Source organism: Budorcas taxicolor, chromosome 6, assembly GCF_023091745.1.
Source record: "Budorcas taxicolor isolate Tak-1 chromosome 6, Takin1.1, whole genome shotgun sequence".
Classification (NCBI taxonomy): domain Eukaryota; kingdom Metazoa; phylum Chordata; class Mammalia; order Artiodactyla; family Bovidae; genus Budorcas; species Budorcas taxicolor.
Genome location: NC_068915.1, coordinates 58,529,411 through 58,555,497, shown reverse-complemented (window position 1 = coordinate 58,555,497; position 26,087 = coordinate 58,529,411). Strand labels below are relative to the sequence as shown.

At 40.9% G+C, this 26,087-nt stretch overlaps 1 protein-coding gene across 1 annotated transcript; it reads left to right on the top strand.

The window, feature by feature from the left end:
* The first annotated feature begins 137 nt into the window (after positions 1-137).
* On the top strand, positions 138-22,917 carry TLR6 (toll like receptor 6). Its single transcript, XM_052642071.1, has 2 exons — positions 138-265; positions 20,437-22,917. The coding sequence occupies exon 2, from the start codon at positions 20,505-20,507 to the stop codon at positions 22,896-22,898; it is 2,394 nt and encodes a 797-aa protein (XP_052498031.1). The 5' UTR covers positions 138-265; positions 20,437-20,504; the 3' UTR covers positions 22,899-22,917.
* Positions 22,918-26,087: the final 3,170 nt, after the last annotated feature.

The following is a 26,087-nucleotide window of genomic DNA, read 5'->3' as shown; positions in this document are numbered from 1 at the left end:
CAGGGCGGACTGGCCGAGCTGCCCCGCCCCGCGGCCCCGCCAGGGCCCCGCCCCGCGGCCCCGCCAGGGCCCCGCCCCGCGGCCCCGCCAGGGCCCCGCCCCGCGGCCCCGCCAGGGCCCCGCCCCCGTGGCCCGGTCTCGGCCCGGAGCGCGGCGGAGGTCCGGGCACCCCCTCACCCAGGCTGCGGGGCTCGAGGATGGGGGTCCCGGCCGCATTTCCGACCAAGCATCGGAAACTTGGTTTTTCCGAACTTCGTGCCGCCTGGTGAGCTGGAGGGGCGCCCACCCCCGCCCGGGGCGGATCTTGGGGTCTCCTGTTCCCTTTCCTTCCTTTAAAAGCGCCCAGGAAACTGCGCAGTTAAACCAGGAAGGGGTTGCTCGAGTTCAGTAAGAGTTTTCGATCCCACTCCTCCGCCACCGCCCCCACCCCCCCGCATGGTGCTTTAAATAGCTTTCCCTTACCCTGTTTGTGAGAGTGTCATCTGATTTAAAACCAGTCAACCGAATAAAAACACTTTCTAGAAGGCCAGTTTGGAAACGTGGATCAAAATTCAAATGTGTTAGCATTGGCCCAGGAATTCCACATCTGCGAATGTGTACTAAGTAAACAGTCGACTGTGCACACGTGTATGTCCGAGGATGTTGACTGTGATTGTTTGTGCCACAGAAAACAACCCGGAAGTAAACTGTCCTCCCAACAAAAGATTGGTGAAGTAATTTTTAGTAACTTCAAACGACCAGGTATGCTGTAGTCGTTAGAAATTATAACTCTATGTCCAGTTTGTTGATATGGAAGGAAGGCGGGCCATAGCCGAATATTAAGTGAGGGCAGGGAAAACTTAGAAGAGCGCATGTACAGTATAAATCTATTCTTGTGAATATATAGTATATGTATTTTTATATAAAAAGGAGATTTTAATGTTGAAAGCAGTTATTTTTTTCTGAGTTCTTCAGTGGTGTTAGCAACTTGTATTCCAGGCGTGTTTTGGTGTACCACAGACACCGTGCCTGTGACTTATGTGTGCCTTGGGTCAAAGAACCCACCTGCTGATGCCGGAGACATTAGAGATACCGGTTGGATCCTTGGGTCCGGAAAATGCCCTGAACGAGGGCATGGCTACCCGACCCTCTCCAGTATTCTTGCCTGGAAGGTTCCATGGACAGAGGAGCCTGGCAGGCTATAGTCCACAGGGTCGCAAAGAGTCGGACACAACTGAAGCGACTTGGCACAGGGCACAGCAAGTTCCTTTGCCAAACCTGCCCCTCTCTACCCTGCTGAAAGGCAACAGCGCAATCAGGCATTCCACACCGCCCCCCCCACACACACCCTTTTTTTAATTTTAATTTTAATTTTATATTGGAGTATAGTCAGTTAACAATGTTGTGTTAGATTTAGGTGTATAGCAAAGTGATTCAGTTATACACATTCCTGTATCAATTCTTTTTCAAGTTCTTTCCCATTCAGGTTATTACAGAATATTGAGCACAGTTCCCTGTGCTATACAATAGTTCCTCGTTGGTTATCTATTGTATATAGATCAATCCCAAACTCCTAATCTATCCCCCTCCTCCCCCGCACAACAATAAGTTCGTTGTCAAAGTCTGTGAATCTGTTTCTGTTTTGGAAAAAAAGTTCATTTGTACAATTTTTAAAAGATTTTACATATAAGCACCACTATATTTGTCTTTCTCTGTCTGACTTCACTTAATAGGATGATGTCTAGGTCCATCTATGTAGCTGCAAATAGCATTATTTCATTCTTTTTAATGGCTGAGTAATATTCCATTGCCCACATTTTCTTTATCTAGTCATCTGTAGACATTTAGGTTGCTTCCATGTCTTGGCTATTGTAAACAAGGTTGCAATGAACATTGGGGTGCATGTAGCCTTTCAAACCATGTTTTTCTCCAGATATATGTCCAGGAGTGGGATTGTTGGATCTATGATAGTTCTATTTTTAGTTTTTTAAGGAACATCCCTATAGTTCTCCATAGTGACTGTAGCAATTTACATTCCTACCAACAGTGTAGGAAGGTTCCCTTTTCTTCACACCTCCTCCATCATTTATTCTTTGTAGATTTTTTGATGATGGCTATAATGACTGATGTGACATGACATCTAGTTATAGTTTTGATTTGCATTTCTCTAATAATTAGCAATGTTGAATGTCTTTTCATGTATCTCTTGGTCAGCTATATATCTTCTTTGGAAAAATGTCTGTTTACGTCTTCTTATTTATTTATTTTAATTGAACCTCATTCAGTTTAGTTCAGTTCAGTCGCTCAGTCATGTCCGACTCTGCGACCCCATGAATCACAGCACGCCAGGCCTCCCTGTCCATCACCAACTCCCGGAGTTCACCCAAACTCACGTCCATCAAGTCGATGATGCCATCCAGCCCTCTCATCCTCTGTCGTCCCCTTCTCTTCCTGCCCCCAATCCCTCCCAGCATCAGTCTCTTTTCCAATGAGTCAACTCTTCGCATGAGATGGCCAAAGTATCGGAGTTTCAGCTTTAGTATCAGTCCCTCCAATGAACACCCAGGACTGATCTCCTTTAGGATGGACTGGTTGGATCTCCTTGCAGTCCAAGGGACTCTCAAGAGCCTTCTCCAACACCACAGTTCAAAAGCATCAATTCTTCAGCACTCAGGTTTCTTCACAGTGAGCCTCATTAGTTGTTTGTAAATTTTAGAGACTAATCCCTTGTTGGTTGCAAATATTTTCTCCCACGCTGTGGGTTGTCATTTCATTTTGTTTATGGTTTCCTTTGCTGTGTAAACACTTTTGAGTTTAATTAGGTCCCCTTTGTTTGTTTTTATTTCCGTCACTCTAGGAGACAGCTTGAAAAAGATATTGCCGCTATTTATGTAAAGAGTGTTCTGCTTATGTTTTCTTCTAAGAGTTTTATAGTATCTGGTCTTACATAGAGGTTTTTAATCCATTTTGAGTTTATTTTTGTGTATGGTGTTAAAGAATGTTCTAATTTCCTATTCCTTACATATAGCTGTTCAGTTTTCCCAGCACCATTTATTGAAGAGATTGGTTTTTTTCCCATTGTATAGTTTTGCCTCCTTTGTCATAGATTAATTGACCATAGGTGTGTTGGTTTATTTATGGGCTTTCTATTCTGTCCCATTGATTTATATTTCTGTTTTTGTGCCAGTATCATACCGTTTTGATTACTGTAGCTTTGTGTATAGTGTGAAGTCAGGATGCCTGATTCCTCCAGCAATCAAGTAAGAAAACTTTTCATATCCTTCTAACTGTGTTAAATGCTGCTGATAGTTAAGGTGAAAGTTGAGACTTGACCTTTGGATTTGGCAGTATGGTCACTGGTGACCTTCACAAGGGTTGTTTCTCTGGAGCTGAAGGGAAGGATTCTGCATTGAGTGGGTTTGAGAGAATGGGAAGAGAATAATTAGAGACAGTGAGTGAAACAACTCTTTCAAGGATTTCTGGTGTAAAGAAGAGCAGAGTCTGGCATTTAGATCTCAGGGTCTCTGATCCTCACTGTGTTCAGGCAGAATCACCTGAAGAATTTTCAAAATAATACTGATGGCCGACTCCATCCCAGACTACTTAAGTCAGGATCTCTGGACATATGTGAGAGCTCCTGTTTCGTTACATTCTGACCAACATTGGGGGTATTACGTTTGTTGCTGTTCAGTCACTCAGTTGTGTCCAACCCTTTGTGACCTCATGGATTGCAGCACACCGGGGTTCCCCGTCCTTTATTTTCTCTTGGAGTTTGCTCAAACTCATGTCCATTGAGTTGGGGATGCCATCCAACCATCTCGTTCCCTGTCATCCCCTTCTCCTCCTGCCCTCAGTCTTTCTCAGCATCAGGGTCTCTTCCAATGAGTCTGTTCTTTGCATCAGGTGGCCAAAATATCGAAGCTTCAGCTTCAGCATCAGTCCTTCCAATGAATACTCAGAATTGATTTCCTTTAGGATGGACTGGTTTGAGTCCAAGGGACTCTCAAGACTGTTCTCCAGCACCACACAGTTCAAAGGGAATATTATAGATATTTTAATTTTTTCCCTCAAAGGGGTGTAAATGGTGTCTCTCAGTTGTCTGAAGGTTATCCATTTGTCTATATCCTTTGCATTCCACCACCCCTGATTGGGTTTGTTAGTCATTTTAATATGGATTTATGGGAACTTTTTATATATTTCTAAAATTAATCCTTTTGTGTTGCAAGTTTCTCTTGGAATGTGGCTTTAAAAAAAATTCAGCAGATTTTGGTTTTAATATTAATATTTGAGTTATCAGTTTTATTTCTAGTGGTTTGTATAGTTTATGATATTGATCATTTTCATACAATTTATTTCCGAGCTGTTGGTAGGTGATATTTATTTATTGATTTTAGAGAAAGTTTTTTTAAAGAGCAAAAATCACTAAAGTAATGCTTTGCTTCTGTATGTGGACAGTATATTTGCTGGCTTTAGACTATTTTACTTATCCTCCTATAATGCTATTTTGTTTTTTAAAAATAAAAGTAATGCATGTACATAGCAAAGACATTAGAACAGGACAGAAGAGTATAAAAGGAAGAGTAAAAATATCTCCCTTCCTTGGTTCTTCTGCTCAAAGGTAACAGCTTTTTAAATATCCCCTCAGAAAAAAAGGAAATGGCAACCCACTCCGGTACTCTTGCCTGGACAATCCCATGGATGGAGGAGCCTGGTGGGCTACAGTTCATGGGGTCTCGAGGAGTCGGACACGACTGAACGACTTCACTTTCACTTTTCCTTTCATGCATTGGAGAAGGAAATGGCAACCACTCCAGTGTTCTTGCCTGGAGAATCCCAGGGACGGGGGAGCCTGGTGGGCTGCCGTCTATGGGATCGCGCAGAGTCGAACACAACTGAAGCGACTTAGCAGCAGCAGCAGCAGAAAAAAAAGATTTTTATGCAGATGTTAGCATAACTATGTTGACCCTTGTGTTAGATGCCTGTGGCTGCCATAAAATATTCCCACAAATTGGTGGTTTAAAACAAGAGAAATTGATTCTTTCACACTTTTGGATGCCAGAAATCCAAAATCAAGGTGCTGACAGGGCTGCTAGCTTCTGGTGGCTCTGGGCATTCCGTGGCTGTGGCTGCAGACTTCCAGTCTCTGCCTCTGTTTTCACCTGGTCTGTTCCTTTCTCTGTGTGTGTGTGTGTGTCTCCTTTGTGTATGTCTTGCTCCTGGCAAAAAGATAACCTATGTAGGTGTCTGAGGGACCAGATTTTATGCAAATGCTGTCACACTCTCCTATTCTTCTTTTCTTTGCTTTTCTTCATTTAACAGTATATCCTGAAGTCTTTCCACCTCAGTATAAAAAATGTAAGACTTGCATAGAATTTTAAAACTCTTTACTATAATGACTTGTCTTCTTGGGCAATCACTATTTCAGCCACTTTTTATTATTGTCTTGCCTAAAACTCATAAGTGTTAGTCACTCAGTCGTGTCCAACTCTTCGTGACCCCATGGACCATAGCCGCCAGGCTTCTCTGTCCGTGGGATTCTTAGGCAAGAACACTGGAGTGGGTTGCCATTCCCTCCTCCAGGGGGATCTTCCCAACCCAGGCACCGAACTCAGTTCTCCCGCATTGCAGGCTGATTCTTTAATGGCTGAGCCACCAGGGAAGTCAAAAAAACTCATAAGCACTCGCATCTTATGAATGAACAGATGGAATCTTCAGGGTTAAGTCACTTGCCCAGGGCCACACAGCTAGGGCACAGCCGTGGGAGGACTTCTGCCCAGCATTGTCTGTTTGTTCCACTGTCATGCCATCTTCCATATCACCTGGATTTTGTGGCTTTTGTCATCTCCTTAAAGACATTTCTCAGAATCATAACAGCCTCAGAAGAATAGCCTCCTTGTTCCTGGAAGCCGGTGTTATTATGCAATACCCTAATGAGCATTTGTCACCAAACCGCACATTTTGTCACCATGTGATGTGACCACATCAGCAGTGATGTGTGTGTGCATATTTCTTAAAGACTTTGGTCCCATGTTCTTTGAAATTCCCTCAAACCCATAGCTGGTTCCTTTCTCCTCTGTTTCACAAAGCTGGTTTCCAAGGGTCAGAGACCCACTCCTCTCTAGCCATCTCTTCCACTCATTTAGCAAAGATCCAGCCACTCCTTGCTGATCCTCCCCCAGCCTGCAAAGGCTTCCCGTTATGTTTGATGAGTAAGAATGAATCGCGAGAAGCTGGCCTTTCCTTTCCTGCTGAAAGCAGAAGTGATTCTTACTCTGATGTCCAACTTTGTTGTGGATCAGACAGTAGGGTCTTAACTTATTTTTTTAGTGATGGGAATTAATGCCAAAGACTGGGATTAATTATAGAATGACTTTAGCTCATGTGTTCAGTTCCTTACAGAACCTCATTTAAGGGAGCGTCTTGGAAATAAGGTATCCTGGATGCCTGAAGTATCTTGTTAACTGGACATCCTCTTTTTGTATCATCAACCTTTTTATTCTAAATGGCCTTTAGGAAATTAATTTTTAATCAGTCCTGCAGGATCTCACTATTATTTATTTTTCTAGAATTAAAAATGAAAACATCTAGCCATACCAAATGTTGGTCAGAACGTGGAGAAACAGAATGCAATTTTCCCCAGGTGTGCTAACTATTAAACTTTCTTAAAAGCGGATTTTTTAAAAAACCAGTTCTGGAGCCTAAGCTTATTTTATTTTAGTCTCACAGGTCGCTAAAATAATGCTCCAAAATTGCTTAATCATGGTAGTTGCAATTATTTTGGAAATATTAAATATGGTGATAAAACAGGTTAAGCTGAATAACTTTCCACTGTGGTGACAATTTAACACGCAGGTTGCAAACTCTTACAGATAAATATTCTCTTAGAAAAACATTTTTCTTCACATTGACATTGTTATTAGCTGGGTGATGATATAAATTTAAAATTTTGATTGCTGTTTAAGTCTGTAGCTCAGAAAAACCTACTGATCCATGTGCTTTGCTCAGGATCTTAGAAGTGAAGTTCGTGTGCAGGAGTAATTACAGTACAGTACGACAGATGGCGCAAATCCGTTTCTATGATACTGCTTTACTTAGACTGAGGACTTGCATTTTGTCAAGCTCTTTTTCCGTACCTTTAGAAGTTATTTTCTCTCCTGAGAAAGAAATCTTGGTAAGTAAGAAGGCTTTTGTGGCTTTTACAAATTATGGAATAATTACTTCAAATAAGCTAGAAAGTGCTAGCGGTTGTATAGGAAATAGGTTAAGTTTTTGCAAAATGATTTTAAGGTGTTTTTTTTTTTTTGAATGTTGCAAACATTCTTTCTGTTATACAAGAAAGACGAAGATATGGCTACCTTGAAAGATACAGAAATAACTAGCACTTGTCATATTTAAGGGGAAAAAAGCTAACTGATGTTATTGCCTTCTTCCGTTTTTGTTTACTGCCTTCTGTCTTTTCACATTTTCCTGGTTCCATGACACCTATCCTATCACATGTTATATGTTTTTATAGTAGACATGAGTGTTTGATTCTCGCTGTGACACTGTCTGGAATCATTTATGTGTGTCTGACACTTATTTATAAGCATTTGAAAGCAGGGATTGAGCTTGTGCTGTTCCTATTCATACGCCCCAGCATTGAAGGTCTGGGGGAGGGCGGCACGTACTACACTCAGCTAACAGTTGTTGAATGAAGGAAGTGGCAGTGACTGGCCCAGAACTTGCCTTATTTAACTTTCTTACCCAAACTTTGACAAATAAAACAATATTTCTCTTACATATTTGTTGATTTGATTATGGAATCTCAAGCTTTTCTGGTCTTTCATTTTTCATAGTTTTGATTTTCATAGATCTTATCCACTTTTTTTTCTTGATACAGAGCGTCTGGCATCTGTCTCCCCCCATCTTTCATTTGATGCATTAAAGAAAAAAAAATTTTTTTTAGCCTTTTGTCTCTTTCACTTCCTTAAAAAAAAAAAAAAAAAAAAAGCTGTGAGCTCTCTAATCTTCCGTTCTTTCATCTCACTTTTTTTCCCCTTCTTTTTTTCTCCTAGAGAAACTCTTGGCTTAAATGTAAACACTAGGAACCGCATGAGGGTATAAATGATCCGGGAGGAACCTTTGTGTTTTGGAGGCAGGGTGATATAAGGGAAGCTGATCAACTTTCCCACATAGCGGCTATGTTTCAGCCCCCTGAACGCAGACACCATCCAGAGACGTTTGAGTGGGTTCTTATTCAGAGATGTCAGTTATCTATCAAGAGGAAGAAATTCTCTCTCCCTCCCTCTCTCTCTTTTCCCACACAAATAATACAATGTGTTTCTTTAATATTAGCTATATTTTCAGACAAGTCTTTCAAGTTATAAAAGATGTTCAAAATTAGAAATTTTGGAAATATACAAAAGTTACAAGAAAAAATTAAATTCACTTATGATTTAAGAGATCTAGAGATAATTGCTATTAGCATTTTGTTTATTTCTTTCCATTCTTTTTTCCCCCAGGCGTTGTGTATATGTTAGATTTTAACCATATTTAATAAAACTAGAGTCCTACTATGCACACAATTTTGTATTCTTTTATTCATTTAACATTATTTTGTAGAGTTTCCCCCACAAAGTACAGTATTTATGGCTGCATATGCCATTCCATAGTATGGGTGTACCATAACTGATTGAACTATTTTCTATACTTAGTCATGATTTTTTTTCAGTTTTTCATCCTGATGAGCATCCTCATAGTAATATTTTTGTGTGTATTTCTTTAGAAGAAATTTTGAGAAGTAGAATTGCTAAAATAAAGGTAAGCATATTTTTAAGGAATTTATCTGTATAACCAAGTTGCTTTTCAGAAAAGTTGTACTAATTTTTCATTCCTGCCAGAATTAAATGAGAGTTCTCATTTTAGTCCCACCTGCCAACATTGGGTATTATATTTTTGAATTTTCCCAATTTGGTAGGTGAAAATAATCATGACTTTAAAAAAATATTTAAGAAAAAAAATCCCATTTGATTCACTTTATCTTTTTATACTTAAATATCGTAAATTATAGACATGGTGATGTTTCATCTCTAAATGCTTCATTCTGTATCTCTAAAAGAAGTACATTTTCCTAATGTATCCGTATGACATATTATATATTATATAATATATATTAATATTATATATTAACAGACTCTAATGCCTGGTCCCTCTTAAAATCCTCTCTCCACTTGTTACTCAGGTAACTTTTACAGCAGGTCTGTCTAAAATAAGATTCAGTCTAATATCACAAGTTTCATTTAGATGTTATATATTTTTTTATTTAATATGATTTTTAATTTTTGTGAAATTGGACATTAATCATATTATTCACTGTTGATTTTGAAGGGGTAAATTTTCTGAGCAAATAATGTGCTCTCCTTAATTTTAAACGTCCAAAATTTGAAAGATACAGGGAACAACTGAAAGGAAAATAAACCCCTCTTAAAATTTTACCATGCAGAAATAACCACTGTTAATATCTTGATATGTGTCCTATAGTTTTCCATATGTATGTGTACACATTAACTGCTGTACATTTTATAAGTAAACTACTTTTGTCACATATATATATAGTGAGCAGTTTTCCATGGAGTTAGATTTTCATTATTTTTAAAGGCCACACAGTAGTGTTTAATTGTATGGAGATACCATAATTTATTTGACAATCTGCTTGCTATTTTGGACAGATTTTTAAAAAATAATTTATTTTGTACTGGCCCCTGTATTGTACTCTTTTACTGGTTCTAACAGGTTTTCAATTACTTCTCTTGGATTTTCCAGAGTGACAATCATATAATTAAAAATAATGATAATTTTGTTTCCTCCATTCCAATATTCCTGTCTCTCATCCCCCACCCCCTTCATTACAATGGCTAGAACTTATAGAACAGTGTTAAATAATAGTGGGGATCCTTGAGGGACTTCCCTGGTGGTCCAATGACTGAGACTTCAGGCTCTTCATTAGGCAACTGAAGAGTTCGCATGCCACAGCTAAAGATCCTGCATGCAGCAGTTAAGACCCGGTGCAGAGAAATAAGTAAATAAACATTTTTAGGACATAGTGGGCATCCCTGACATTGACCCTCATGGAATGCTTTGGGAGTAGGATATTGGTTTAAGTAAGATACTTGATATATTCTTTATCAAGTTTTAGAAGTATCTTTTGCATATATACTTTATTTAACATGTTTTTAGTCAAAGATGAATGCTGAATTTTATCAAGTGAATTTTTAACGTCTATGGAGATGCTCATCTGTTTTTTTCCTTTAATCCATTGCTGTGTTATTGTCATGGATTTGCTAATAATAAGTCATGGTTCATTGCATCTCAGCCAACTCCTCGCTGCACTGGGAATTTTCCTGAGATGTAATCGCTTCTCACTCTACATTTTGCACCATAAAGCTGGCAGTGCAAGTATTTCTCTGAACTGGTTGGCTGGTTTCTTCCACAAACCTGCATGCCTCCTGATTTTTTCATAGCTTTCCTCCAGACTTTTTAGGAATCTGACACCTGCATTTGGGGTAGGGGTCAGGTTGCTTAGGAGGAAAAAAGTGAGATAAGGAGAGGGTAATGTAGAGTTTACTTAGGAAAAGTATACAAATTAAGTTACTTTACACAATTGTGGTTTATTGTGGGAGAAGGCAGTGGCAACCCACTCCAGTACTCTTGCCTGGAAAATCCCATGGACGGAGGAGCCTGGTAGGCTGCAGTCCATGGGGTCGCTAGGAGTCGGACTGAGCGACTTCACTTTCACAAACCCAAAACATCTGATTTAATCATCGTGTGTTATTTCTTCAGCACAGAACGAGATTGAATAGGGTTTCTCATATCTGATCTTTTCCCTGCTACCAAATAGTTGGAGTGTATCTCTTTTATTTGTATTTTATAATAATTACTCTTAATTTTATAATATACATACTTAAACTTATATATTTTTCTAACAGAATATTGAGTTACTTGGTATATATAGCTTCTTCTCAGTCAGGCAAGGATTGTAACATGCTTTTGGTCCACTCTCTCCCTCTCCCTGCACTATCCACTAACCCCCTTGTTAATACTGGCAATTTACATTTAAACAGTTTAAACACTGAAATTTCCTTCAATCTGTATTAGAACTTAGCAATACACTTTGTACTTTCTTTTCAAAGTGCTCCTTTTTGATTCCCAATTTTTTGGAGTCAGTTTCTTTTTCAGAGCGTAGAGTCTGTGCTTTAGTAATATAGTGGGTCTGTCTTCCACATTTTTTTAGCATTTCCTTCGTATATCTAATCTCTTTGGCTTCTTGGACTGCATTTTGGGGAAACGCCTCTCCTTGGTCTTCTCTCTCACTCATTCTTACATTAGCAGTGCCACTCTGCAGTTCACCTCATCCAGTAAGTCTTCCATATCAAATTGTTAATCTTCATGACTCCTGCTCCATCCTTTTTTTAGAGTTTTCGCTCTCTGAGGATATCTATTATAAATGCCCGTTTTTCTCTTTTACCTCTGTCTCCTTGGGTGTTAATGTCTCTCATATTTTGTGTTTGGTTCCTTTCTGTCATGGTGTTTACTTTGTGAAAGTGTCATGCTTCTTGCTTGTGCAACCCCAATTGTGATAGTTAGATACGAGTCCCTTAATCCGACTCTTTGTGACCCCATGGACTATAGCCTTCCAGGCTCCTCTGTCCCTGGGATTCTCCAGGCAAGGAAAGGTAGCCATTCCTTTCTCCAAGGGATCTTCCTGACTCAGGGGTTGAACCTGTGTCCCCTGCATTGCAGGCGGATTCTTTACCCTCTGAGCCACCAGGGATGCTTATTATAACTGCTTGTTGATCCATTTTCACAGCCTGCTTGTTGGAGGGGTGGACCAAACTAGTCTGTATTAATTTTATTTTGCTGCTGTAACAAATAACCACAAACTTAGTAGCTTAAAAACCACACTTTATCATTTTACAGTTCTGTAGGCTAGCAGTCCGACATTGGTCTTGTTGGGTTTAAGTTAAGGTATTGGCAAGTCAGCATTGCTTCTGGAGGCTCTGGGGGAGAATCCACTTACTTGCCTTTTTGAGCTTCTAGAGGCTGCCTGCATACTTTGGCTCATGGCCCCCTTCCTCAAGGGAGGTCATGTCCTTCTCATATCATACCACTCTGACCTCTTCTGCCTCTGTCTTCCACTTCTAAAGATACTTGTGATTGCATTGGGCCCACTCATGTAAATTTTAAGATCTACTGATTAGCAAACTAAATGCTACCTGCAGCTTTAAATCCCCCTTTCCGTGTAACAACATATTTATAAATCCTGGAATTAGGAAGTAGACATCTCTGGAAGGCTAGTATTGTCTGTCATAGTTCGATCTGTTTGTGGATTTCAGAGACTTCTCTTGGTTTCAGTTCCCCTAAACACTTCCCTTTCCGATTTTATATGTGTGTGCATTTCATCGTTTTGGGGATTTAGGGCAAGAGATGGTGCAAGTGCCCATCACTCTGTAGACTCTCACCATTTTTAATGTTTATAATTGAAAATGTGGTTTTCTTGATCCAGAGAATATTTAGAGCATTTTAAAAAGTGACTTTAAAAGTTTACTTTGTAGACAGAAATATGACTGTATTGATGGGCAATTGGGAAATGCTGTGCTGGAGGAGCAGGGAGGGACTTTTCATTACCAGTGCCAGTTTGTAATGAAATTTCCCCAACCACGAAGAGTTTTTACTCTTCCAAGGTATGACTTACTGAAACTACTCATCTCTTAACTATTTTGCAATGTCCAGTATACCCTACAGTAATGAACAGTAGATCTTTTTGTTAGTAAAACTGAACAACAAGTGGTCAAAATCTGCTCTCAGTTATACTAGCTACACAGGATCCTAGTTAAGAAATGTGGTTGCCTGCTCTGGTCCCCTGGAGCCTTCTAGATGCTTTTTGTGTGGAGATCAGACCCTAAATGGGATTGAGGAAGCTTTGAAGTTCTAGCCCCATGTCCTGGTAGCAAATATTGAGTCCATGGGGTCATACACCTGCCTCTTCTCAACCAGGTCATCTTTTCTCATTCACTCTGCGTTGTTGTCATGAGAGGCAATGTCTGTCATCCGCTGGAGTAGGGTGAGACTTTCTGGCCTCTGGGAAGACTGTTCTCTTTTATATGCACCCACTTTATTCTGACGTGCCTTCTGATTCCTTCAATATACTTTTTAATATTTCTCTATCATCTTCTGTTTTATCAGCATGTCAACTGTAGGAATCTGATGATTCCAGATTCAGTTCAGTTCAGTTCATTCGCTTAGTCGTGTCCGACTCTTTATGACCCCATGAATCGCAGCACGCCAGGCCTCCCTGTCCATCACCAACTCCTGGAGTTCACTCAAACTCACGTCCATCGAGTCGGTGGTGCCATCCAGCCATCTCATCCTCGGTCGTCCCCTTCTCCTCCTGCCCCCAATCCCTCCCAGCATCAGAGTCTTTTCCAATGAGTCAACTCTTCGAATGAGGTGGCCAAAGTACTGGAGTTTCAGCTTTAGCATCATTCCTTCCAAAGAACACCCAGGGCCGATCTCCTTTAGAATGGACTGGTTGGATCTCCTTGCAGTCCAAGGGACTCTCAAGAGTCTTCTCCAACACCACAGTTCAAAAGCATCAATTCTTCCGCACTCAGCTTTCTTTATAGTCCAACTCTCACATCCATACGTGACTACTGGAAAAACCATAGCCTTGACTAGACGGACCTTAGTCAGCAAAGTAATGTCTCTGCTTTTGAATATGCTATCTAGGTTGGTCATAACTTTTCTTCCAAGGAGCAAGTGTCTCTTAATTTCATGGCTGCAGTCACCATCTGCAGTGATTTTGGAGCCCCCAAAATAAAGTCTGACACTGTTTCCACTGTTTCCCCAACTATTTCCATGAAGTGATGGGACCAGATGCCATGATCTTCGTTTTCTGAATGTTGAGCTTTAAGCCAACTTTTTCACTCTCCACTTTCACTTTCATCAAGAGGCTTTTTAGTCCTTCACTTTCTGCCATAAGGGTGGTGTCATCTGCATATCTGAGGTTATTGAGATTTCTCCCAGCAGTCTTGATTCCAGCTTGTGCTTCTTTCAGCCCAGCTTTTCTTATGACATACTCTGCATATAAGTTGAATAAGCAGGGAGACGATATACAGCCTTGATGTACTCCTTTTCCTATTTGGAACCAGTCTGTTGTTCCATGTCCAGTTCTAACTGTTGCTTCCTGACCTGCATATAGGTTTCTCAAGAGGCAGGTCAGGTGGTCTGGTATTCCCATCTCTTTCAGAATTTTCTACAGTTTATTGTGATCCATACAGTCAAAGGCTTTGGCATAGTCAATAAAGCAGAAGTAGATGTTTTTCTGGAACTCTCTTGCTTTTTTGATGATCCAGCGGATGTTGGCAATTTGATCTCTGGTTCCTCTGCCTTTTCTAAAACCAGCTTGAACATCTGGAAGTTCACGGTTCCTGTATTGCTGAAGCCTGGCTTGGAGAATTTTGAGCATTACTTTACTACCGTGTGAGATGAGTGCAATTGTGCGGTAGTTTGAGCATTCTTTGCCATTGCCTTTCTTTGGGATTGGAATGAAAACTGATCTTTTCCAGTCCTGTGGCCACTGCTGAGTTTTCCAAATGTGCTGGCATATTGGGTGCAGCACTTTCACAGCATCATCTTTCAGGATTTGAAATGATTCCAGATTATCAAGTGCCAAATCCTGCCTCTCTGAATTTGGTCCTTCTGGTCTAATGTGAATCGGAAAAACCCATACCCATTTGTATGGGAATTATGTCTGAAAATAAGATCCTATAACTAAAAACATTTTCCTGTGAATGGAAAGAGCAGAGTGTGTGTGTTATATCAGCTGCCCCTTGTGGGTTTGTGAAGGCACTGCTAGCCTCTGCCTGTAGGTGGTTCCAGGCAGGTGTGGGCATTCTAGCGTAGCTGTAGGAGGCTGCTCTGTGGCCATCACAACTGGCCACCACCACTGCTCTCAGGATGCTGCTGTGGGAGGTAGGTGGCTGTGGGTCCTGGTCTGTCCTGGCCAACTCTTGTTCGCTGTGGGTGCTCATAGGTATTTTTCTGTGCAGATCAGAGCTAGAGTGGCACAGACTCGTGAGTGTGTCTGAATTGCTAGGATTGGCTTCTTGCTTGACCTTTGGCGTAACGCCTCTGTCTCAGTCGCAGTCAGGGGGTCTGTGGGCTGGTGCACCTGCCTCCACCCCTCAGCTAGTCATCAGTGCTAGGTTTGGCCTGTATTAACTGTATCTTCTCAAATGGCTCCACACAGCGTAGCGTTATCTCTGCCAGGCCAGCTACAGTTGGTTTTGGTGAAGTCCAGTTCATGGAGTTAGTGTAAGTAGTTCTTCCTTGTCACATAAACATGGCCTCATTCCTATCTTCATCTGTTGTTCAGCCGCTAAGTCATGGCTGACTCTTGGGGACCTCATAGACTTCAGTACACCAGGCTCTGCTGTCCTCCACTATCTCTTGGAATTTGTTCAAATTCACATCCCTTGAGTTGGTGATGCTATCTAACCATCTCGTCCTTTGTCACCCCCTTCTCTTCCTGCCTTCAATCTTTCCCAGCATTAGGGTCTTTTCCAATGAGTCAGCTCTTCGCATCAGGTGGCCAAAGTATTGGAGCTTCAGCTTCAGCATAAATTGTTCCAATGACTATTCAGGGTTGATTTCCTTTAGGATTGGCTGGTTTGATCTCCTTAAAGTCCAAGGGACTTTCAAGAGTCTTCTCCACCACCACAATTAGAAAGCATCAGTTCTTCAGCACTCAGTCTTCGTTATGGTCCAACTCTCATTTCTCACATTTTCATCTACCCTCATAAAAGGATTCACCCCCTGTCATATGCCATAGACATTTAGGGGTCAAGCTGCTGGTGGATGGGCCTTCCAATCAGGCCTCAGAGACTTGTCAACCACCTTCCTCCCCATCCTTTTCATTTCAGATTGCTTTAGCCAAATTGAGTTGAGCATTAGAAGATCTAGCCCACTGTTGGCATGGATCTGCAACACTCACCCAGAGGACCTCTCAGGCTCATCTCAAAATTCAGATGCCCAAACTGCAATAGGCCACACTTGCGTGCGTGCTCCATTGATTCAGTCATGTCCAACTGTTTGTGACCTTATGGACTGTAACCCTTCAGGCTGCTCTGTTCCTGGGATTTTCTAGGCAAGAATACTGGAATGGGTTGCCATTTCCTTCTCCAGGGCATTACCACACCCAGGGATGGAACCTGTATCTCTTCCATCTCCTGCATTGGCAGGTGGGTTCTTAACCACTAATGCCACCTGGGAAGCCCAGGCCATACTTGGTCCCACTTTACTAAGAAAGATACAGGAGAGGAAATAGAGCTCAGGCTTCCTACGTGGTATTTATAGTTCATACACAGTTCTTTCAGCCTGGATGCTATTTACTGTTCAGTGGTCATATTTTTAAAATTACTTGCATTGGCCGTGCTGGGTCTTTGTTGTGGCACATCAGTTGTTGTATGTGGGATCTTAGTTCCTTGACCAGGGATTGAACCTGTGCCCCCTGCATTGGGAGTATAGGGTTTTATACCCTGGACCACCAGGGGAGTCCCTTAAACAGTCATCTTTACCAGAAGTGCTTTTTTCTGAGAACACAGCTGACATTCCCCATGTTTCAGGTTTTCAGAAAAGAGATCGGATTAGTCCATGAATAAGGAGAGAGATGGATTTGTTAACCCTTCACCCATGGGGGGGTGGTATCACTGGTTGCAGCAGATGGCTGAAGTAGTACCAAATTGAATACTGATGTAGACTCAAGAATGTCTGTAGTTTCTGGCAGTAGCTCCTTGTTTACCCTTTTGAATAATTTTAGATGATTAAACTGACCAGTAAAACATTTTGAGGGGATAAGGGGACTGTCCTTTGAAAGAGAAATAAAGTATTCTGAGTCCAGTGAAAACAGACCATGGTCATGTAGTTAACTTTTAAGACAATTGATTTAAAGTCCTCATCAAGCTAATCAGTGCATGTGCTTCTTGGGGGACAGTTTCTATTGACGTCTTTTCTTCTCCTTTTTTTTTTTTTAAATTAATGGACTTTATTTTTAGAGCAGTTTTTGGTTTATAGAAAATTTGAGTAAATGGGTTAGAGAATTCCCAAATGTCCCTTTTATCACTCGACACAATTTTCCCTATTATAACATTTTGCATTAGTGGTCTGTTTATTATAATTGATGAACTGATATTGATACATTATTAACTAACATCTGTAACCTAGATAGCATATTAAAAAGCAGAGACATTACTTTGCCAACAAAGGTCCGTCTAGTCAAGGCTATGGTTTTTCTAGTGGTCATGTATGGATGTGAGAGTTGGACTGGGAAGAAAGCTGAGTGCTGAAGAATTGCTTTTGAAATGTGGTGTTGGAGAAGACTCTTGAGAGTCCCTTGGACTGCAAGGAGATCCAACCAGTCCATTCTAAAGGAGATCAGCCCTGGGTATTCATTGGAAGGAATGATGCTAAAGCTGAAACTCCAATACTCTGGCCACCTGATGTGAAGAACTGACTCATTTGAAAGGACCCTGATGCTGGGAAAGATTGAAGGTGTGAGGAGAAGGGGATGACAGAGGATGAGATGGCTAGATGGCATCACTGACTCGATGGCCGTGAGTCTGAGTGAACTCCGGGAGTTGGTGATGGACAGGGAGGCCTGGCATGCTGCGATTCATGGGGTCGCAAAGAGTCGGACACAACTGAGCGACTGAACCGAACTGAACTGATACTTTACATTAGGATTCAATCTTTGTGTTGTAGTGTCCTATAGGTTTTGACAGATGCATAAGATCATATATCCGCCATCATAATATCACATGGACGTAGTTTCAGTGGCCTAAAAATCCAAAGTGCTCTGCCTATTCATCCCTCCCTCTAACTCTTGTCAACCACTGATCCTTAAAGCTCTTTAGTTTTGCCTTTTCCAGAACATCAGAGAGTTGGAATGGTATGGTTGGTAGCCTTTTCTGATTGAGTTCTTCACTTAGCAGTCTGAATTTTGGTTCCTCCATGGCTCAACAGGTTATTTCTTTTTGTTGCTGAATAACAATCCATTGGATGGATGTACCACAGCTTGTTTACCTTTTTTACTTGTTGAAGGACATCTTGTTGCTTTCAGTTTGGGGGCAGTTATGAATAAAGCCATCAACATCCACCTGCAGGTTTTTGTGTGGACATAGATTTTTAGTTCATTTGGGTTAATACCTAGGAGTGTGATTGCTGGATCATATGGTGAGGCCATGTTTGGCTTTAAGTAAAAAAACTGTCAGACTGTCTCCCAAAGTATCTGTGCCTTTTTAAACTTCAACAGTTAATGAAAGTCCCTGTTGCTCCATATCCTCACCAACATTTAGTGCTGTTTCAGGATTGTTTGGCCATTCTAATAGGTATGTAGTAATTCCTCATTGGTGTTTTAGTTTTCAGTTCCCTGATGATATATGGTATTGAGTACCTTTTCATGTCCTTATTTGCCACTTGTATATCTTCTAGGTGAAATATCTTTTGCCCATTTTAAAATTGCATTGTTTATATTTTGTTGAGTTTTTCTTCATTTAATTTGGGTACAAGTTCTTTATCAGATGTGTGTTTTGCAAATATTTTCTCCCAGTCTATGGCTTGTCTTTTCATGTTCTTAATAGTGTCTTTTGCAAAGCAGAAAATTTTAATTTTAATGAAGTCCAATTTAACATTTTTTTCTTTCATGGATTGTGCTTTAGATGTTGTGTCTAAGTCATTGCCAAATTCATGGTCACCTAGATTTTACCCTGTATTATTTTCTAGAAATTTTATAGTTTTGTATTTTACATTTAGCTCTATCACCTATCTTGAGCTAGACCATCTTTGTTTTTTTTCTTTTTTGCATGTAGAATGTCTAGTGGTTCCATTACTGTTTGTTAAAGAGACTAGCCTTTCTTCACTGATTTTTCTTTGCTTCTTTGTCAAAGATCAGCTGACTATATTTGTGTGGGTATATTTTTGAGCTGTTCCTCTGAACCATTGATCTGTCTGTCCATTCTTTTATCAGTACCACACTGTCTTGATAGCTATAGCTTTATGTAAGACTTGAAGTTGGGTAGTGTCTGTTCTCTAAGTTTGTTCTTTTAATTTTTTTCCCTGTGAATGGACAGTGCTTTCTTTTTTGTCCACATGCCTCAAGCTTGTTTTCTTCAGCCAGACAGTTTGAATATTATAATGTGGTAACTCTGGAAATACTAGAATGTGGTAAGTCAGATTTTCCAGGGTTTGTTGTTGCTGCTTGCTGTGGGGTGTATTTGTTTGTTTAATAATTTTTTTTTGTTGGAGTATAGTTGCTTTACAATGTTGTATTGGTTTCTGCTGTACAGCAAAGTGAATCAGCTATATGTACTTATATGCCCCTCTTTTGCTGGATCTTCTTGCTGCACATGGGCTCTCTAGTTGCGGCATCTTATTGTGGAAGTTTCTCATGTTGAGGAGCACAGGCTCTAGGGTGCACTGGCTTCAATAGTAGTTGCACTCGGGCTCAGGAATTCTGGCACACCGGCTTAGGTGCCTCGGGGCATGTGGGACCTTCCCAGACCAAGGATCAAACTCCTGTCCCCTGCATTGGCAGGTGGATTCTTAACCACTGGACCACCAGGGAAGAACCATGTTTAGTGATGTTTCTAAATTATTTTTGTAAAGATTGTTTTCCTTCTTGTGTGTGGCCATTGAACTCTCAGTTCCATTGGCTTAGTGTTCAGCTAGTGATTTGGCAGAGGTTTTCTTAAACATCTGGGGAAACAGAACAAAACAAAAAACACCTGATCTTTGCATATTGGCACTGTGTTGAAACGCTTCTTCAGGGCTTGTCAGGCTGTTTACAACTCTGACTTAGCCTTTATTTCTTTCCCCTTGCACAGAGCCTAAAAGTCAACCAGAGGTGGAAGTTTAGGATATTTTCAGGTCTTCTCTGAGCGTGCATCCAGACCTGGGCATGTCTGTGGCCTTCTCGATTGCTTGGTGTACATGGAGCTGTCCGAAGCCTTTTTTCTCCCCTGTATCTTCTTTCCTAGCTTCTTTCTTTCTGGTTTTGGTATATGTGCTGCCTGCCCCATCCCTTATCCCTGGCTCCAGGTGGCTGTGGGTAGTGTACATGCCTTTAAGGGTTTCCAAACACTGTCCAGGAGGCTGCTTCAGCCCTGAGAAAGTTCTGAGTTGGAGTAAACATAGACAGGCTCCTGAGTGGAACACACAACCACAGTTCTTTGATAACAAGGTCTTCATTGCCTTTCTTGGCACCAGCAACTTGCATAACTGGAAAAAAAATGGCACATTAAATTATGGGACCAGAAATGATCCTGATAGTAAATGAAGAACTCATTGAGATTTCATGTTTAGTAAGCTGAGGATTGAGAGTAATCAGCCAATGTTTATACATCTTAACATATATTATATTTCTAGAATTGGATGCACATCAGGATGTTCTGAAGATCAGCAGCAACCCTCTGGGAGATAGTCACTTCAACGCCATGATCAAAGACAAAGAATCTCCTATCAGAAGCTGTCGTTTTGTTTACATTGTGGCCTTAGTATTTGGAACCATAATCCAGTTCTCTGATGAAAGTGAATTTGTGGTAGACATGTCAAAAACAAGCCTTGTTCATGTTCCCAAAGACCTGCCACCAAAAACCAAAGTCTTAGACTTGTCTCAGAACAACATATCTGAGATTCACCTGTCTGATGTCAGCTTTCTCTCAGGGCTGAAAGTTCTGAGACTTTCGCATAATAGAATCCAGGGCCTTGATATTAGTATTTTCAAGTTCAACCATGATTTGGAATATTTGGATTTATCTCACAATCAGTTGCAGAAGATATCCTGCCATCCAATCACCACGAGTCTCAAGCATTTAGACCTCTCATTCAATGACTTCGATGCCCTGCCCATCTGTAAGGAATTTGGCAACTTGACCCAGCTGAATTTCTTAGGATTAAGTGCTACAAAGTTAGAACAATTAGATCTACTACCTGTTGCTCACTTGCACCTAAGTTGTATCCTTCTGGATTTGGAAGATTATTATATGAAAGAAAATAAGAAAGAAAGTCTTCAAATTCTGAATACAAAGAAACTTCACCTTGTTTTTCACCCAAATAGCTTTTTCTCTGTCCAAGTGAAGATATCAGTGAATAGCTTAGGGTGCTTACAACTGACTAATATTAAAGTGAACGATGGCAATTGTCAAGTTTTACTTAAATTTTTATCAGGACTCACTGGAAGACCAACGTTATTAAATTTTACCCTCAACCATATGGAAACAACTTGGAAATGTTTGGTTAAAGTTTTTCAGTTCCTTTGGCCCAAACCTGTAGAATATCTCAATATTTACAATTTAACAATAGTTGAAAGCATTGATGAAGAAGTTTTTACTTATTATAAAACGACATTGAAGTCACTGAAAATAGAATATGTTATGAACGAAGTTTTTATTTTTTCACAGACAGCATTATACACAGTGTTTTCTGAGATGAACATTCCGATGTTAACCATATCAGACACACCCTTTATACACATGCTTTGTCCTCAGGAACCAAGCACATTTAAGTTTTTGAACTTTACCCAGAATGCTTTCACAGATAGTGTCTTTCAAAATTGTGACACTTTAACTAGATTGGAGACACTTATTTTACAAAAGAATGAATTAAAAGACCTTTTCAAAACAAGTCTCATGACTAAGGGTATGCTTTCTTTGGAAACACTGGATGTTAGCTGGAATTCTTTGGAATATGACAGACGTAATGGAAATTGCACTTGGGTTGGGAGTATAGTGGTGGTAAATTTATCTTCAAATGCCCTCACTGACTCTGTTTTCAGATGTTTACCTCCTTGGATCAAGGTTCTTGATCTTCACAATAACAGAATAAGGAGCATCCCTAAAGATGTCACTGGTCTAGAAACCTTGCAAGAACTCAACCTTGCTTCCAATTCTTTAGCCCACCTTCCTGGATGTGGTATCCTTAGCAGCCTTTCCATACTGATCATTGACTATAATTCAATTTCCAATCCATCAGCTGATTTCTTCCAGAGCTGCCAGAAGATTAGGTCCCTCAAAGCAGGGAACAATCCATTCCAATGTTCCTGTGAGCTAAGAGAGTTTATCCAAAGTGTAGGCCAAGTATCAAGTGACGTGGTAGAGGGCTGGCCTGAGTCTTATAAGTGTGACTATCCCGAAAGCTACAAGGGAACCCCTCTAAAGGACTTGCACGTATCTGAGCTATCCTGCAACACAGCTCTGCTGATTGTCACCATTGTGGTCCCTGGGCTGTTGCTGGCTGTTGCTGTGACTGTCCTCTGTATCTACCTGGATCTGCCCTGGTACCTCAGGATGGTGTGTCAGTGGACGCAGACCCGGCGCAGGGCCAGGAATGTACCCTTGGAAGAACGCCAAAGAACTCTCCAGTTCCATGCTTTTATTTCCTACAGTGAACATGACTCTGCCTGGGTGAAGAATGAACTGGTACCTTGTCTAGAAAAAGAAGATATAAGGATTTGTCTCCATGAGAGAAACTTTGTTGCTGGCAAGAGCATCGTGGAAAATATCATCAACTGCATTGAGAAAAGTTACAAGTCCATCTTCGTTTTGTCTCCCAACTTTGTCCAGAGCGAGTGGTGTCATTATGAACTCTACTTTGCCCACCACAATCTCTTCCATGAAGGATCTGATAACTTAATCCTGATCTTGCTGGAACCCATTCCACAGAACACCATTCCTGATAGATATCACAAGCTAAGAGCTCTCATGGCACAGAGAACTTATTTGGAATGGCCCAAGGAGAAGGGCAAGCATGGACTCTTTTGGGCTAATATTAGAGCTGCTTTTAATATTAAATTAAGACTAGTCACTGAAAATGATGATGTGAAAGGTTAAAAAAATAATAAAACGTCTGAAATCCAATTTAAGAAACCATCATTCACTTGGATTCTGATGAACACTGGTTTCAAATTATTTCTGGATGCTGCCTCCGTTATTTCCATGAATGCAGGGAAGACTTACTGAAAACCATGTTTCAGCTCGACTGGAAACCAGGCTGGGGATTGAGCTAGTGCTCAGACTTGCTGATTACAGGTACTCAGTCTCTCTGGTTTAACCATTCCGTTTCAAATTGAAACAGTCTCTGTCAAATGAATGCTCAGTCATTCAAGGACCTTTCCCCTCTGTCTCCTTTCCCAAGTGGATGTTGTGTGAGCAGGAGTCAATGAGACTTGCTAGCCACAAGGAAAAAGTCAGCCTCAGAACTGTATGCAGTGGTGCTTGGAGAGTCCCGTGGATCTTCATCAGCCTTGGGGTCAGTTCTGTCCTCCTGCTCTACTTTGGGAGAAAATAGACCAGATGCAGAAATTAAAGACCCTTTTTTCTTCACATCTGAGTAATATTTTACAAAATGTTTGACCTTTCTATACAAACATGGAATTATACATTTTACACACATATATATATATGGGGCTTCCCAGGTGGCTCAGTGGTTAACATTCCACCTGCCAAGCAGGATATGCAAATTCAATCCCTGGGTTGGGAAGATCCCCTGGAGAAGGAAATGGCAACCTGCTCCAGTCTTCTTACCTGGAAAATCCCATGGACAGAGGAGCCTGGTGGGCTAGAGTCCATGGGATTGCAGAGTCAGATGTGACTAGTGGATAAATAACAACTATATATAAATATATATATATATTATAGGCTGTTGAGGCTAAAGACATGATTCCTGCTTGCCAAGGAAATTCAGAGCCAAAATTATTTATAACTGATTATTGAACAGGAGTTTCTGGTTGTATTAGAATTTTGGTTAATGTCTCAAAACTGCAAAAAGGTGGTAAATATCACCACATTTTAAATAGGTATTAGACAGAGCCAGGTTGGACTTACTAAAAAATAGCAGAAAGAGGCCAGTAACTATCAACTCATGTTACCCATCTTCAGAGGCTTGGATTCAAAATGGTGATTAAAGAGTCATTAAGTAGAGGTTCTAGACCTGTAGGGAGATGGCTTTGGATTTCTTCTTGACTTCCGGACATCTGTCTTGACTAAGCCACCAATATCTCTCACCTGTATGACTACAGTAACCTAACTGGCCTCCCTGCTTTTTACTCTTGCCTCATACTTTCTCCAAACAGCAATCAGAGGAATTGTTCTTAAAATATAAATTATTTTAAGCCACCCCCCTGCTTAAAAAATTCTAATGACCTCCCCTTGCAGTTATAATAAAAGTTGAGCCCCTTGTCAGGACCTGCTGTGAGGACGGGGATGAGGAACGGGATGAAGGAGGGGAGGGGTACTGCCTGACTCGTGACCATCATTGAGAGGAATGGTGTATGGGTCTGATAGGACTGCCCTGCCACACACCACAGTCTGGGTGGCTTAAACAACAGTAATGTATTTCTCATAGTTCTGAAGTCCAGGAAAGGGAGAGATTGGCAGAGAGAATGGGATGGAGGGGTGTAAGAGCATGGTTAAGAGGCATGACTAGGATGACTGCAATATAAATGGAGAAGAGTGCTCTGATGATGCCCAGTCATGCCCAACTCTTTGCAGTCCCATGAACTGCAACCTGCCAGGCTCCTCTGTCCATGGGGATTCTCTAGGCAGGAATACTGGAGTGGGTTGCCATGCCATCTTCCAGCGGATCTTCCCAACCCTAGGATTTAACCCAGGTCTCCCACATTGCAGATGGATTGTTTACCATCTGAGCCAGCAGGGAAGCCCTAGTGAGAATGAGAATATAGCAAAGAAAAAAGAAAAACCCACACACTGGGAAAAGAGGAAGTCAATTTCTTCTAGATTTCTGAAGATTGGTTTGATTAGAAGAGATTGAGAATAAATTATAGGCAGTGAAAGGGACTTCAAGGGATTTCTAAAGCCACAGGGACTTTCTGGGGATTTCTAGTTATAGTTAGTTTATAAGGAGTCTCAACAGTCAAGTCTAAGTATGAAGTAGTTTTTGTGAGCAGATTTCTGACCTCTTCAGTCCTTTTGAGTATTAACAATGCAATGTAGCTTAGCGTTTTCAATCTCCAATTCCATTTAAGCTCATCTCCTTTCCCCATATCATAGGGTGCAGCTTCACATCACAAACAGATATCTCAGTGCTGCTGACCCTCTCACTGCCTCCCCTGTATGCATGTGTGCCTGGGGAAAATGTGAGGATGGTGAGGAGTTGGGGTTTGCACTATCTGATTCACCTGCTTCAGGAAGTGCTTGCCCCAGCGGTTGGCAGCTCTCCATAGAATAGGGGGTAAATTACACTTCCGAGTCCTTGGTTTTGGGCCCAAGTCATAGGAAAACTTCTAGTCTATACCCTATACCATACTCTGTAGAACCAGCTGGTTTAATTAAGAAAAAGGAAAGTGAAAGTCACTCAGTTGTGTCTGACTCTTTGTGACCCAGGCCAGAGTACTGGAATTCCCCAGGCCAGAATACTGGAGTAGGTAGCCTTTCCCTTCTCCAGGGGATCTTCCCAACACAGGGATCTAACCCAGGTCTCCCACATTAAGAGATTACAAAACAGAATACTTGGTCCAATGCCATCTGAGGAATATGTGTGTGTGTGTGTAAACTGCACAAATTTACTGCCTAGCAATTTAGTTACTGGCATCAAGAGCTTAAAGCATGTTTATATAAATATAAAAAGTCTGCATGTTTGCTGCAAAAATGATAGTGATGTATTATATCTCTATCTGGTAAGATTACTATTGATTTGAATTTTTATCTTTATTTATTTGTATTTCCTGAGTTTTCTTCAGTAAACACATTTCTTGGATAATAGAACATTAAATTAACTAAAAAAATGACCTTTGAGAAGAACGCACGTGCATGCTTAGTTGCTGAGTCATGTCCGACTCTTGCAACCCCATGGACTGCAGCCTGCCATGCTTCTCTGTCCATGGGATTTCCCAGGCAAGAATACTGGAGTGGGTTGCCATTTTCTCCTTCAGAGGATCTTCCTGATCCAAGGATCAAATCTGTGTCTCCTGCATTGACAGGCAGATTCTTTACCACTGAGCCACCTGGGAAGCCCTTGAGAAGAACACATACACATATATTTATTTGACCTTGTTATGAAGA

What these genes read in the sequence shown, in the direction of transcription:
- TLR6 (XM_052642071.1), top strand. Translation starts at nt 20,505, where the DNA reads ATGATCAAAGACAAAGAATCTCCTATCAGAAGCTGTCGTTTTGTTTAC.